At 41.9% G+C, this 16,412-nt stretch overlaps 1 protein-coding gene across 1 annotated transcript in view; it reads left to right on the forward strand.

Moving 5' to 3' along the window:
* Window positions 1-15,676, forward strand: part of LOC124259862 (protein TBATA-like) — a 30,166-nt gene extending 14,490 nt beyond the window's left edge. Inside the window, exons 4-8 of the mRNA XM_046694078.1 lie at window positions 7,739-7,974; window positions 12,138-12,219; window positions 13,460-13,619; window positions 13,886-14,085; window positions 15,271-15,676. Of these exons, the coding sequence (XP_046550034.1) occupies window positions 7,739-7,974; window positions 12,138-12,219; window positions 13,460-13,619; window positions 13,886-14,085; window positions 15,271-15,482 (890 nt within the window). The 3' untranslated portion in view covers window positions 15,483-15,676. The remainder of the gene's footprint in view (window positions 1-7,738; window positions 7,975-12,137; window positions 12,220-13,459; window positions 13,620-13,885; window positions 14,086-15,270) is intronic.
* Window positions 15,677-16,412: the final 736 nt, after the last annotated feature.

A 16,412-nucleotide genomic window follows, 5' to 3' on the forward strand; every position in this document is an offset into this window, starting at 1 on the left:
ACCGTATATATGTAATGTTTGTGAGTTTAAATTGAATCTGATTAAATGCACTACGTTAGACCTTAAGACCGAACTTGGATAAGTCAGATTCAGATTCTTTATTCAGTAAAGACTTGGGCTTATATGCCCCTCGTCATCATTTTACACTGTATACAGGGTAGAATGCTGTATGTTATCCATTGAAATATACATGTACATAAATTATACATATACAAAAGGAAGCTGGACAATGCATTTTTACTTACATGCATAACTTAATGTATTTCCATAATTTTGCAATAATATCTTTAGATGGGTTTGTTAATAATTGTAAACATTTCAACATATACTATCCCCAAAAAGAAACGCATAGGCGTTTTGTATTTTTAAAATCTATTATTTACCAGTTGTGTTCAAACAATCGTTAAAATATGTAACAAAAGTGATGATAACATGATTTTACACTATTGCACAACTGAAAAATCGACTTTACCTGAAAATGTTGATTTTGATGAGATTTCTTACAAGAATTAAAAAGGCATCGCCACAACGCACAACCGTAACCGATCCCCGTCTTTGCTGAGCACTGACATGTTAACGGTACAGCCTTGGCCGAAGACACATTGCCCGAACGCCAATGAAGATTGTCAGTAACACAAATTGATATACGACTGGAAATATAGTTCCAGAATATAGTCAGTGACCTTCAATTCAAGCACAGTTTGGATATTGTTTTACAATCAACCATAACCAATCCCCGTCTTCACTGATCTTTGACGTTTTAACGGTACAACGTTGACCGAAGACAAATTACCCGAACGCTAATAAGGGTTGTCAGTAACACCAATTGATATACGACTGGAAATATAGCTCCAGAATATAGTCAGTGACCTTCAACTCACTAAGCACAGGTTAGATTTTGTTTTACAATCAACCATAACCAAGACCCGGCTTTATTGATCATTGACGTGTTAACGGTACAGCGTTAACGTCTTGCCGTCACTGCTTGCAACACACTCTCAGACACAAAGACAGTTCACTATTTATGAATAGTTCCTCTTCACGCAGATAAAATATATTGATTGTGAAAGGCCCCATAAACTACTTGGAAGTACTCTTTTGGAACCATGGTATACAGGTTTAATCAGCGGAGCGACATGTCGACCCTGTTCAAACGCGGCTGTCGTGTTTCGACCTTCGTGTTATTAATGGCTGACTGGTGTATTTGCTTGCAGTGAATCCTAATGTATGCGATGTGTTGGCTATTCTCCCTGCCTCGCTGACACGTCGGTGAATGGTCGGGGAGGTGTACAGAGAGGCCATATACGCTGACAATCTGGGCATAATACCGAGCAACATGATAAGCGTCGGGTGACGGAGAGGTTGTATTTTATGGAGTGCTGGTGTATAGACAGAGAGTACAACAAGGCGGGTATATAATCGAGTTAACACATAGTAGGAGGCGATAAACACTCATCAACCGTGAATGCTCCTTTCGAAAGCTGTCGGCGGTTAACCAGTTTCATGTGAGTAGTGACGCTTTTCATAAACACCTCGCGTTCATATATCTATCTAATCCTGGAAGGGACATTGTCGCGTTGTCGCCCTCTCAAATACAAGCAAAAGGAGGCAAAATTAACCAAAGCGCGACAATGCGACAATGTCCCTACTCGGATTCCATATATATTCGATATTCTTACGCCGAAAGACTTCTTTACATTTTCTAAGATGTGTTTTTATGACTCTTGGTCCACAGTGAGTTGGGGATATTCTTTATTTTTTATTGTGTTTTTTTTACATTTTTTAGCTTATAAAGGTTGACCTTTTCACACCGATCTGCAACTCGTGACACATTAACAATATGCGGGGTGTTTTTGGAAAGAAAAAGAAGAAACGGGTTGTTTATACATGAAGTGGATAGATATTTATTCCTTATTTAACGACGATGTGCTGTTAGCAAATGAGAATGGACTCTTGAGTTTTCCGTTAAACAAGCCTATATTATTAAATCAACATTAAGCTGATAAGGGTTCACCTACAGAATACCGGATACCTACCAGCCATATTGTTTAGTGTCACGTCACCCTATCCCTAACCCTAACCCTAAACCTTACCTAACCCTAAACCCTAACCCTAACCCTACACCTTACCCTAACCCTAAGTAAACTCGTATGCTTTCAAAGATGGCGGAAGGTATCCGGTATTCTGTAGTCTTACCCTGATAAGCAATCTGCCTGGCTACATCACTGTTGTGTCGAACGTACGCTTGTCTCGAAGTAAAAACTTGGTCCTTGCGTATTCCTTCGACATCATTTTGCGGTTGTGTCGATAAACTCGGATAACTCGAAGCATTGACGTTGTACCCTTTAACTTCGACACAACAGTGTTGGATTGCATTTTGATGAGGACGTTAAGTATGTACGCGCTGAAACGGGGTTTCAATGAACAAAAATTCCCATTGAGGCGTAATTGGTTTAGACTGCACCAAACCATAAGACCATACAGTCTCTGTTATTTCGCTTCGCCTTTTCATTAAATATACATGTGCGCCGAATAAAAATACTATTGTTGAATACTACATCGCATTGATAAACGCTTTTCCTTTGATGTTTGCAAACTACTCGACTGTTGACATGCAAGATCTTCACAAAACACAATTTAATTCTAACAATTGCGTTTAGTGTTGAAGAAAATCAATAAGAAAAGAAAATGACTACAAATTATTTGACAGATCCGTAAATAGGCTGGAGACTACGGGATATCCCTGAATTATTCATACCCAAAAAGCGACCTCAAAAGCGTGCAAGAGATAGCTGGCGGATTGGGCTGTACATATGTTCGCTCTTCGTGCATATATTCGCTTGTTTTAGTGTGTATAATCATTCATAATTATATAATTAAATAATTATTCTCGTGTATACTTGATGCAGTTATCTCAGTTTGTGATTACCGTAGTGCTCATGTTGCATTTATTCAGTTACATTCTGGTGTTTAATGCCAATGGGTATCTTTACGGTAGTAGGTATCCAGTGGGCCAGAACAGAGGCCGTGCCTTTGACAGTTATCGTGTGTAAGGCTTGCGCAAAATGAATAGATGTCAGGACCTCTAAGTGAGGAAATACGGCATCTAGCGACGCGGTTACATTGCTTTTTTCAAGTTGCAATAATCGATTTACAACTTACGTAAATGTGATCCTTTGTTATGAAATCTATATATTGACATCGGAAACGTTTTCCGATTAACTAGATATTGAATGAAGCATCAAAGCATTTACTGATTGAGTAATTACAAATATTTTAAAATTTTAAAATATTTCACCGTGCGTGACGTCGCTTATCGCGACCTGGCCTTCAACCGTGTCTAAATGTGATGCCAAGGCAATTTGGATGCTGTAGAGAATGTAGAGAACCCTGCAAGGTCCTAAATTAGAATCTGAACTCCAGTCAAACACTGTTGAGTCGAACTTAGGGTTGTTTCGATGTGATAACTTGGCTCCTGTGTCCCTAATTTAGTGACCCGTGAAGATTCGGCTTAGAACTGGTCTTCAGTAACCCATGTCGTAAGAGGCGACAAACGGGATCGGGTTGACAGTCTCGCAGACTTGGTTGACACGTCATCGTATTGCGTAGATTGCGATGCTCATGCTGTTGATGACTGGATTATCTGGTCCAGACTCGATTATTTACAGGTCGCCGCTGGAATATTGCTGAGTGCGGCGTAAGACTTAGCTCACTCACTGATTTAGTGTGTGTCGAACCTTGGATAACTCGAAGTATTTACGTTGGTCACTTCATCTTCAACAGAGCGATGTTTGACTGTATGTACTTGTGGTGGCGTCTTTGGAGCGTAAGCGTTCGCTAGTCAGTCCAAAACCGTGTGTTCGATTCCACATATCGGTCTACAAGTCCAAAGGTGGGGTAGCCTAGTGTTGAAGCGTTCGATTCCACATATCGGTCTACAAGTCCAGGGAAGGTGGGGTAGCCTAGTGGTTGAAGCGTTCGCTCGTCAGTCCGAAGGCCGAGATTCGATTACCCCATGGGTACAATGTGTGAAGCCCATTTCTGGTGTTTCCCTCGGTGATATTGCTGGAATATTGCTAAAAGCGGCGTAAAACCATACTCACTCACTGATCAAGCCCATTCTCAATGGCGGATGAAAGGGGATTCCATTAGTGGTGTTCCGATTAATTGAAATAATCGAAGATTGGTCGCAGTGACCAAACGACCAAGCAATCGATCACATTTTCTCATAATCGAACACAAACGATTTTGGATCTACTGTTTTAGTCTTTGAAACTCTTGTCGATGGAACATATATTCGAAGTTGTCAGGGCCTGAAAATGTGTTTAGTTCTTAGAAAACTCACTTCAATAACTGAAAAGTCATGACTTAATAATAGTTGAAGACTCTGAGTAGTTTATGTTCATGATATATTAGTCATCACTTTAAAGTAGCAAGTTGCATCATGTTATACATATCTGCAATAACAACCTGAATAGAAAAATCTGAGAAATGACGATCACCAATTTCTTTCGATGATTTCTCGTTGGTAAAAAAGCAATCATCAATTGTGAGATTTCAACCAATTCCCAACACTAGATTCCATTGTAACCGAAAGCAGTGCCCACCCACTCCCTTCCAAACTCAGACTGTTTTAAAAGCAGGATCCAGCTCTCATGTTTGTGTTCTGCTCCGTAAATCATATTATAACATCGATAATTCATATCAAGGAGAAACCATAATACAACTTAGGAAACACGAAACATATCAATTTCAGTTACTGTTTCCCATACAACATATCCCTATGTACTTCAATAAGGAAACATTAGAGTCGTTCTATATTATAGCCTTCAAATCATGATAAACTCGAATGAACCTGTATACATGGCCTATACTGTTCCCTTACAAGTCAGCCCCACAGTGTCATCGATACCAGCTCAAGTAGGTTTTCCCTCTACGTAAACAGGCGGGCCAGCATGGGTCAACGAAACCTTTGTACCACGGATCATCATGTGTCTGAGTGTATACACAGGTCTAGGCTATGGTCTGGTAACGCTGGTTTGATAGGGATAAACTATGTAATTGCTACCGTATTACCTCTAATAACAAAGGTTCGATGTATTTTCAGCGTCGTGGGTGTATACATGTAGTGATAAATGTCCATGGCGTACCTCATATTGGGATTTTCTCCAACATGATGCTTAGGTACCGTTCATAATTAATGGCTAGGGGGATGATGATGATGCATGTACAAAGTGAATGACCCCCCGTAAAATCTATGTACAAAATCAATTACACCCCCCTCTTCCCTTCCCGCCCTTGCATGCATATGTACAAAATCAATGACCCCAATTCCCTTCCCCCTAATTGTTATGTACAAAATTGTGCACCCCTCTGCCTCCCCAGAACAATATGGGTGAACCCCCAAAATTTTAAAATCATCGTCACCCCCACCCCTAGCCATACATTATGAACGGTCCCTTAAATGTCATGTTAGAAGCGAACTATGATTCGTAACTCGGTCATTCGTACTTTGTTAGTGAGTGACTTTGTTTTTGTATCACCGCTTTGAACAGTTACGACTTTGGTGAAACCCTGAGCACGGGCGTGAAGCTGACAAACATAATCAGGATTAACCGAGCCTCTGACCCCCACACATGGCGCGTTAGCTTGCCCAGGGAAGCCACTCTGCCAAGCTAATTGCGGCGCCTCAGACACCTGGGATATTGATGGGCGAATGGGTTACCTAATGGTTAAAGCGTTAGCAAGTCAAGGCTTGGGTTTGATTCCCGACGTAGGTACAATACGGACGCTTAATGTATGATTTAATCCTTTCTTAAACGTTTTATAACATGCATTTTATGTTCTATATCTTATATATATATTTTATGGTACTACTATGTTTTAAAACTGGTCTATGTGTCTCATAAGCCAATTTGGCTGGGCATTTACTCTTATACTGGGCTTTTATATTGTAACAAAATGCTGAGTTATATGCGTGACACATTAATAAACTCTCTCTCTCTCTCTCTCTCTCTCTCTCTCTCTCTCTCTCTCTCTCTCTCTCTCTCTCTCTCTCTCTCTCTCTCTCTCTCTCTCTCTCTCTCTCTCTCTCTCTCTCTCTCTCTCTCTCTCTCTCTCTCTCTCTCTCTCTCTCTCTCTCTCTCTCTCTCTCTCTCTGTGAAACACGCCGTGATGTTATTGGATTTTTACCCCAAACAGCCTAACACCATACTCATTCGGCTAATGTGGCACTGTACCAATAATGGAAATCGTAGTTTACAAAGCTTACATAAGGCTTTATAAGTAAACATTCTTTCAAACAATAATTGACAAAACCATAATCTTCATACTAAAAATGGTATGAAATATTAGATACATACTGCAAAGCAATATACAGAATATACTTTTATGTGAGGGTGGCAGAAAATGACAGAGAAATGTATTTAATAAGGGTATCACAGTTGATCCCAAGTTTGCAGTGTTTCTAGCCTGGTAACGTTTTTTTAATTTGTTGGCAAAGTCCTGTTTTCAAGTTTGTGAGTGAGTGATTGAGTTTAGTTTTACGCCGCTTTTCGCAATATTCCAGCAATATCACGGCGGGGTCCACGCTTGCTAGTGTATCTACCATTTACTAGTGTATCTAGCATTTACTATATCTAACCAATAAGCCCGAATAAAATCACATGTAAGTTTTACGCCACTTTTATCAGGATACACTCTCCACATTTTGAACACGAGGGGAATCGAACCCGAGACACCCTTTTTAGATAGAAGTTTGTAAGGTAAACACCAAGCAGTAATTGGAGGTAGTAGTGTACCTGTATTGTATACCTGTGTTTGACACCTGAGCGTCTGTTTTACACCTGTGAAAAGGATCACATAGTGCGTGCAGATACATGCAACTGACGCAGGTGTATACCACAAACATACTGATATTCGAGACCGAGGTGTCTTCAAAGAATCCCACCACCTAGAAATGGACCACATCACCGCTTGATAGTCGAACCCAAACATTAGTTCAGTTTTGTCAATATAATTGAATCATATATATATCACGCTTTAATAATTAATAATATGGCTCTGAGGCAGTGTACAGCCAGTTCTGCCCTTATCAGGCGCCAAAGTGTTTACAGTTACATCATCATTTCATCCCACCGGGTACCCACTTATTCTCAGTCCTCTCCAATATCCATGGTAATGGTAAATGGTCGATACCTCCATAAGAGGCTAACGCCTGACGTTTTTCAGAAATTACGGCAAAAGACGTACGGGAAAGCAATTTATCTACAATTTTCAGATATAAATATGATGTCACCAGTAAAGTTAACATGTCTTCCAAAGCTCTGATATGTGTACATTGCTACTACATACCATAGGGAATGTCCCCAGCAACTTGTGTTGGTCGTAAAAGTGTCTTAATGAATCGGCTTGTCGGGCTTGGGTACATACTAGTAGTTGGCTTCGTGTCCTCTTTATAGCGAAGTCCTGGGTTCGATTTCCTACATGGTTACAATGTGTGAAGCTCATTTCTGGTGTTCCCCGCCGTAAAATTGCTGGAATATCCATAATAGCTGCTTAAACAATTAAAAGTACGTCACTCACTCGTGTCCTTGTACCCCAATGGCGTGATCGTTGCTCATAATATCAAACTCTGGTTTGTCAGAATCGATTATTTACAGCCCACCATCATATGCTGGTATATTGCTGAGTGCGCCGTCAAAAATGAAAATAAACCGTGTCTGTTTTGTGTCTGCAGTTCCGACGACCGAGGCGTGGAGGGATGAGTTGAAGGAGTTCACGGAGCAGCTGAACGTGCCTGAGGAGAGAAAAAGAGACCCCGAAGAGGCCGAGAACCACCCAATACTCCGCGGAGACCGGGCGTCTCATCCCACCCCCCTCACGCATGATGTCCCGGGGGGCGTCAAGGAGGGGCAGGCCGCAGTTTTCCCCACCATGCAGCACATAGCTGCTGAACCCGACATGGAGAATGTGGTAAGTATACCGATGTCTGTTTGAAGGGAAGGGCAATCGTTAATGGATTTCTTTTGGTGAGAGCATATGCCAAGACTTTACAATGAGAATCTCATTCACATTACCTGAACTGGTACCAGTGTCTGATATCGCACGAACTGGTACCGGTGTTGGACTTTTCATGGTCTCGAACAAGTTTCTGATGTCGCTTGAACTGGTACCAGTGTCAAACTTTTCATGATCTCGAACCAGTTTCTGATTTCGCATGATCTGGAACCAGTATATAATATGGCATGAACTGGTCCCAGTGTCGGAATTTTCATGATCTAGAACCAGTGTCTAATATGGCATGAACTGGAACCAGTGTCAAACTTTGCGTGGCCTATAACAAATGTCGGACTACACAAGATCTGGAACCAGTGTCTAGTATGGCATGAACTGGAAAAAGTGTCTGACATCACATGAACTGGTACCAGTGTCGGGCCTGTCATGAACTGGAACCAGTGTTTAATATGGCATGAACTCTTCATGATCTCAAACAAGTGTCTGATATCGCATGAACTGGTACCAGTGTCAGGCTTACAATGATCTAGAACAAATGTCGGACTGCACATGATCTGGAACAGACATTTACTCAGTGACCCGTGTGACGGTCACCAAAATACCCTCTCAGTTCTAGGGCAATATTAACTGCCATATTGTAGCATAGACCTTGACAATCTTAGTGCTGAGGTCACCACGAGGTCCATGCCACGTTACCCTTCAGCAAGTCCCACAGCGATAACGCAGAGATTACCCCAGTGTTCAAAAGTATGTGCTGCGTAACGCTTATTGATGTCCGGGTGCTTGCACACTGCAGTCTATACATCGTTGCCAAGCGGTGTGAGATATGTGCACATTCACCGGGGCGTCTGAGAGAGCGGACTTATCCTGATTTAATACGCAGTCGTTCAAATGACAATATCCGACACCGTTCGATACTCAGATGAACGTATTTACGACTCATCGGTGTAAAAAATATTGATCGGGAAAGGGAGGGGTTCAAAAGTTGTCAGATGTCTAAATCAGTTCTTTACGTTTACGTGTGTGAGTGTGCTGGACTTAATGCCGCTTTGAGGGGCGGTGGGGTAGCCTAGTGGTTAAAGCGTTGGCTCGTCACGCCGAAGACCCGGGTCGAATCCCCACATGGGTAAAATGTGTGAAGCCCATTTCTGGTGTCCCCCGCCGTGATGTTGCTGGAATATTGCTAAAAGCGGCGTAAAATCAAACTCAGTCAATCAGTAATGCCGCTTTGAACAGTATTCCAGTTATATGACGGTGTGTCCGCTTACTACTGCAGGTTTATAGCTCCTAGAACACCGGTATGGTGCTGGCTAGACTAACAACTAGTCTCTGAAATGAACATATTTTACTGAAAAAAAGTTCATAGTACAAAATATTATGTAATGAAAAGGAGCCCTGAGACTTTCTTCATTTTCCTGACTTGCCACATTTTCTAGACTTGCGTGGGCTTTCTTGGATATATTTACTTCAGGGTCTGTACGACAGACTAGGTGCTGGCAAACCTAGACAAATAACCAGGACAGTCCGGGATTCGAACCCATGATCATTTCTGGTACGTCTAAGGGATGCAACTCTGCAGAAGAAACTGCGCCGCCTCAGATGACTTGGCTTTTTTCATCCGTCATAATAAACATGTCAGGGTATTCACGTCAACAAATAACACCCTCCGATCTTCAACGTAACTTTTATCACTACCATGGGTACAACTAAATAAAACACAAGCAAACTGTAAAAAATTCAAAACTTACCCTGTTCGTGATGCTCAGCTATTATTTTTCGAGGATTCTTTTTTTCCTTTCTGATTTTGTTTTAATATCAAACATTTTGACAATTGGTTTTGTTTAGATGGGTGGTTTAAAACTTCAGGAATAAGATTTAATCGACATTGAACTTGTGAACTGCTCCCTAACCCTTCGATGACAGGATTGGATATTTTTCTGGCAGCCTAAGCTCCTTTCTCTGACATAGGCCTCGCTCTGTGTACTTTAGCTGTCTTGTGAGGAGTCATCGCGGCGACGTGAGCACTTATGACACACGGCAACGTTAAACAGTGATGTCCCGGTGGAAGATATAGTCGACCCTCAATCACCGGGGTATTGACATCATACAGGACATGTTTCTTTTAACAAGTCTTGGCTATTCGAACCAAGTTATACCTTCCAAACACTGATCGATTAGGTTAAGGCGAATATCTACATTAAGATAAGTAGTATGTCACAACGACACATAAATAACGCCGGCTGTATATCGATTCGTATCAGCAAGTAACCCGACATTATGTACTATATTCTGTAGTGAAGAAAACACGCGTATTATATACCACTCAATCTTTGATAGGGATCCTGAGTAATTTATACGACCTACACAACTTAGAAAGAAATTCCAGAGGGACCCTTCCGTATTTTTTGTTTTTGAAATGACTGACTGACTGACTGAGATTAGTTTTACGCCGCTTTTAGCAATATTCCAGCAATATCACGGCAGGGGACACCAGAAATGGGCTTAACACATTGTGCCCATGTGGGGAATCGAACCCGGGTCTTCGGCGTGACGAGCCAACGCTTTAACCACTAGGCTACCCCACCGCCCCTTTTTTTAAATGAAACTGAACAGCTCCATGGCCATTTTTAAGCTACTTTACGTTGGTTGATTGGTTTGTTGTTTAACGCCTTAACAACATTCCAGCTATATGGCGGCGGTCTGTAAATAATCAAGTCTGGACCAGACAATTCAGTGATCAACATCATGAGCATCGATGCACGTAATTGATACGATGACATGTGTCAACCGAGTCAACGAGTCTCATCATCCGATCCCGTTAGTCGTCTTTTACGGCAAGTATGGGTTGAAGAGCAATTCTAACCCGGATCTTCACGGGTCTGTCATTTACGTGACAACATCTCCACAACCATTCAGTCAGGATCTCGACACTAGGAATACTCCTATCTGAAGTTGAGTCGGAGTGAGTGAGTACGGTTTTACGCCGCTTCTAAGAATATATCACCAATATTACGGCGGGGGAAACCAGAAATGGGGTCCACACATTGTACACATGTTGAAAATTGAACCCGGGTCTTCAGCTGGAATAACCACAGCAAACCCAACAACAAACAAACAAATAATGACACAAAATATGTCAAATAATTCAAAAATTTTACAATCGACGTGCAGCCATGGGGTTTCCGTGCGACAGAGACGAAAATATGCATGTATGCATTAAAGAGCTTTGTTTTGTCCAATCTACTTCTACTGCAAACATTTAAGCTAAGTCATCGAGTATAAATAGAACGTAATAATACGTTGATAACATTTTTAACTTAACTTTCATGGCAAATGTTTGTTTACCTGAATGAAATGTGTTATTAAGAAACGTCAACGACTGAGAATAGTCCGTCCATTATCTCCCGAAATATGACGATTCCTCTTCAATTCACGATTCCATTTCCGGTCAGTGTATAGGGGTCAACCATAACAACGCTAATTTTTAGGAATAACACTGTTGGTCCTGGTATAAACATAACGCCTAGTTGGGTTTTTTTAATGGTTACAATTTCCGATGTTAATGTACCTTTTCTTCAACTTCATCGATATTCTCCAGGAAGTCGCATGTTTGTCATCACCTAAGGCTGGCATGTACGTTATCTGTGCCCGTCTAACACAACAAATACTAGGGACCAATCTCGACAAGCACGAAACCCAGCTTTCCGTGAAGGAAATAAGATAAACAGGGTGGGAATTCCGAGGGCTTAAATCTCCAGGGAGTCGTTAATCTTTAAGGAAACCCCCGCTAATTCCATTACCCTGATCAGTGGGTTACTTTAAAAATATAAATTGTTTCACGATTACTTTCGTGAGATTCTGATCTGCTTAATCGTATAAGAAATGATATGAATGTGTTAATTGCGGTCAGCCTGTTCGTTATTGAATCGCACGAGACGACAGGCTGTGTGAGTAAACCTCCCCTTGATTACAACTTCCTTGATGATTTCATAATGGTAACAAATTATTTGCCACAGTTTTACGTTTCATGAAAATCTAAGCTTGGTTAGATAATATGAGATCGTTATATCGATGGATTTTCTATTATCCTTTGTTAAGTGTTTGTTGTCTTCCCCCTACAGGTGTTGACGATGTTGTGCCAGATCCTACAGACAGAGGATGTCAATGCCGTGCAGTCGTGGCTGGTGTCGGCGGGAGACAGAGGTTAGATATATACTGAGAGTTAAAGAGTGCTCTTGTATTGTAGGCCCTAGTGTATGGGTTTTTACCGTATTATTGAGTGACATCCTCACCTGTGAACCTTTACACTGCTTTAAGTCTTCACCTGAACAGCAGCACTGTTGTTGTACATCCCCATCTGGTGTGCAGGAGTACTGTTGTTGTACATCCCCATCTAGTGTGCAGGAGTACTGTTGTTCTACATCCCCATCTAGTGTGCAGGACATCCCCATCTAGTGTGCAGTACTGTTGTTCTACATCCCCATCTGGTGTGCAGGAGTACTGTTGCTACTGTTGTTCACACATCCCCATCTAGTGTGCCATCCCCATATCTATGTGCGGGAGTACTGTTGCTTGTACATCCCCTCAGTGTGCAGTACTGTTGTTCTACATCCCCATCTAGTGTGCAGGAGTACTGTTGTTCTACATCCCCATCTAGTGTGCAGGAGTACTGTTGTTGTACATCCCCATCTAGTGTGCAGGAGTACTGTTGTTCTACATCCCCATCTAGTGTGCAGGAGTACTGTTGTTCTACATCCCCATCTAGTGTGCAGGAGTACTGTTGTTGTACATCCCCATCTAGTGTGCAGGAGTACTGTTGTTCTACATCCCCATCTAGTGTGCAGGAGTACTGTTGTTCTACATCCCCATCTAGTGTGCAGGAGTGTTGTTGTACATCCCCATCTAGTGTGCAGGAGTACTGTTGTTCTACATCCCCATCTAGTGTGCAGGAGTACTGTTGTTCTACATCCCCATCTAGTGTGAAGCAGTACATTTGTTATACATCCTCATCTGTACAGCAGAAAATATGTATCACGGCTTGATGACCTGCTGGCATGTCACCACAAAACACCAATCAATGGTTTGTCTGATCCAGACTCGTCCATCACCATAGACATATGTGTGTGTGTTTAGTTTTACGCCGCTCTTAGCAATATTCCACATATGTGGCGGCGGTCTGCATATAATCGAGTCTTGACCAGACAGTCCAGTCATCAACAGCATGAGCATCGATCTACTGGGATACGATGACATGTGTCAGCGAGCCTGACGACCCGATCCCTTTAGTCGCCTCTTACGACAAGCATGGGTTACTGAATATCAATCCTAACCCGATCTTCACGGGTCCCTAGAGAAGGGGTATGTTCTAGTCTATTACAATTTAGTTTGTATTTAAAATCCAGTTTCGAGATTTCTTTGGTAATGTATCCCGTTTTCTCTCCAGAGAAGACGATGGTGATGGACATGATCAGGACCGTCATGGCGGGCAGGGAGGAGTATAGTCACCAGCCTCCCGCCCAAGCTGTCACCGACAGGCCGGTGCTGCCACCTATCAACGACAAGCAGATCATCGGAGACTGCAAGGATGACAGCATGATAGACAGGTGCGGGATACATGTGTAACCAAATATCATTGTGGCTTGATGGAATTTTGAACAGGGTTTTACTTACATCATGGATGCTAAATATAGTCAGAAACGTAACTCTGGAGAGCAAAATGTGTTACCACAGAGGACCTGACCACGGGTTGGCGAGGACAACTATACAAAACCTTGAACGCGAGTTTAGATTCTGATAGCGTTGCATAATTTCATCAATAACCTTGAACCAAACACGGGTAGTCATACTTGTTTCAACTATTTCTGCGCAGGTTGACGTTGGTGGACGAGCCTGTGATCCCGAGAGGACCGACGATGCCGATGGCGGTTACCATGGATCCCGTAGAGACAATGCCTGGAATTCCTGCCGTCCCCCCACCCCAGGCCGAGCCTGCCATGCCGGTACCAGCACCGTCCCCTCCGCACATACCCATGAAACCAGCCTCTCCCAAGGCCGTCATCGAAGACGAAGGTAATCACTGATGCCATCGGGAAGGAGACACCTGTTTTTGTAGGGGTGGGTATTGCAGAGAATTATCATATTGCGATATATTGCGATGCGGAAGCATATATTGCGTTATGTATTGCAATATATTGCAAGAATTATTTTTAAACAAAACTATTTATAATCGAGTTAATGCTTGATTATAAAGCAAAAATACAACAAAATCACTATGATTGATTAACCTTTAATAAAAACTTTTAATCATGACAAAATAAAAATGTAAGTAACATTTGGCACTAATGAAACAGGGAAAAGAACAATTAAAAAAACGGAAATATCCGAAGATTTCCGAGTGTTACGAGGTTTTCCGAATGCATGTCAAAATACCGGTTTTCGATCAGCGTATCGCAATACGTATCGTTTTCATGTCTGAACCTGTAAATACCGGTAAACCGGTTATATTGCGCAGCCCTATGGTTTTGGTCACAAGTTGTTGTTGAACGTCGCACTCAGCAATATTCCAGGTATATGGCGGCGGTCTATAAATAATCGTGTTTGGAAGAGACAATCCAATGATCAACAGCATGAGCATCGATCTATGTAACTGGGGTCCGATGACATGTGTCAACCAAGTCTGTGAGTCCGACCACCCGATCCCGTTAGTCGCCTCTTATGACAAGCATGGGTTACTGAAGACCAATTCTAACCCGAATCTTCTTCACGGGTCTGGTCACAACAGGGCACAGTTTGGTTATATGTAAAAATGGAAGTGTGTCAGTACCGTTTTATGGTTTTGCAATGTCCCGGCATTGTCACTGTGGGGGACACCAGAAATGGGTTCCACATGTATTACACGTACGGGGAACCATCCTGGTCTTCTGTGTGATGTCCGGACGCTTTAACCACTACCCCGCCGTCCCATGTGAGGAATGCATTTATCATCGTTCTAAATATATGTCTCTGGCTGTTTCTTGTACATACATGTGCATCGGCTAGTGATCCAAGACAAACAAAAAATCTATACGAGGGACATTTTGAACACTATTCACCTGGCAACTACTTTTAGTACTCATAAGAAAATATAGTTTGGATAATAACTGCATGTGTATTGCACTTGTGATGCTTTGTGTAGATTCTTAAACGTTCAAGCTGAAGTACTTGCCCAAGTACTTATTAATTAATAAATAAAATAACTCATTTTCTGCACTTCAGATGTACTGATCAAGCCTCCTACAAATGAAGTTTTCAAACAGTCCTCATTTCGACCACCCACACAAGGCGGACGTATCTCTAGGGGCGTTGACGTCAGGCCTCCAGGCACAGCCGACGCCAGGCTAAAGTACACCAAGTCACCATTTGTGAACGGGGCAGTTCCAGACAACATGTGGAATCAACAACAGTCTATAAACAACAACACTTTCTAAATATCCCAGATAGTAACCATTTAAATTTATTAAAAGGTATTCAAGTGGAACGTGACCCGATGCTTAAACCAGTTTATGTTTTGGAGAAGACCATTTTGTATAATTGTGATGAGATGGTTGTGTGACTGTGAACACCTGGAAACGGATTTAGCTCACCTTATAAACATGGCTCCATGGATGCTTCCCCTATGACTAGTTTACACTTTCGTTTTGAGTCATTGTTTTATATCTCTGGCTGTTTCTTGTACATACATGTGCATCGGCTAGTGATCCAAGACAAACAAAAAATCTATACGAGGGACATTTTGAACACTATTCACCTGGCAACTACTTTTAGTACTCATAAGAAAATATAGTTTGGATAATAACTGCATGTGTATTGCATTTGTGATGCTTTGTGTAGATTCTTAAACGTTCAAGCTGAAGTACTTGCCCAAGTACTTATTAATTAATAAATAAAATAACTCATTTTCTGTACTTCAGATGTACTGATCAAGCCTCCTACAAATGAAGTTTTCAAACAGTCCTCATTTCGACCACCCACACAAGGCGGACGTATCTCTAGGGGCGTTGACGTCAGGCCTCCAGGCACAGCCGACGCCAGGCTAAAGTACACCAAGTCACCATTTGTGAACGGGGCAGTTCCAGACAACATGTGGAATCAACAACAGTCTATAAACAACAACACTTTCTAAATATCCCAGATAGTAACCATTTAAATGCTTAAACCAGTTTATGTTTTGGAGAAGACCATTTTGTATAATTGTGATGAGATGGTTGTGTGACTGTGAACACCTGGAAACGGATTCAGCTCACCTTATAAACATGGCTCCATGGATGCTTCCCCTATGACTAGTTTACACTTTCGTTTTGAGTCATTGTTTCGAGAATCTGATTTCTTACTGGAGTTATGGCAACACGAGGTAGGGT

Source organism: Haliotis rubra, unplaced genomic scaffold (assembly GCF_003918875.1).
Source record: "Haliotis rubra isolate DU_JTF1 unplaced genomic scaffold, ASM391887v1 Scf74, whole genome shotgun sequence".
Classification (NCBI taxonomy): Eukaryota; Metazoa; Mollusca; class Gastropoda; order Lepetellida; family Haliotidae; genus Haliotis; species Haliotis rubra.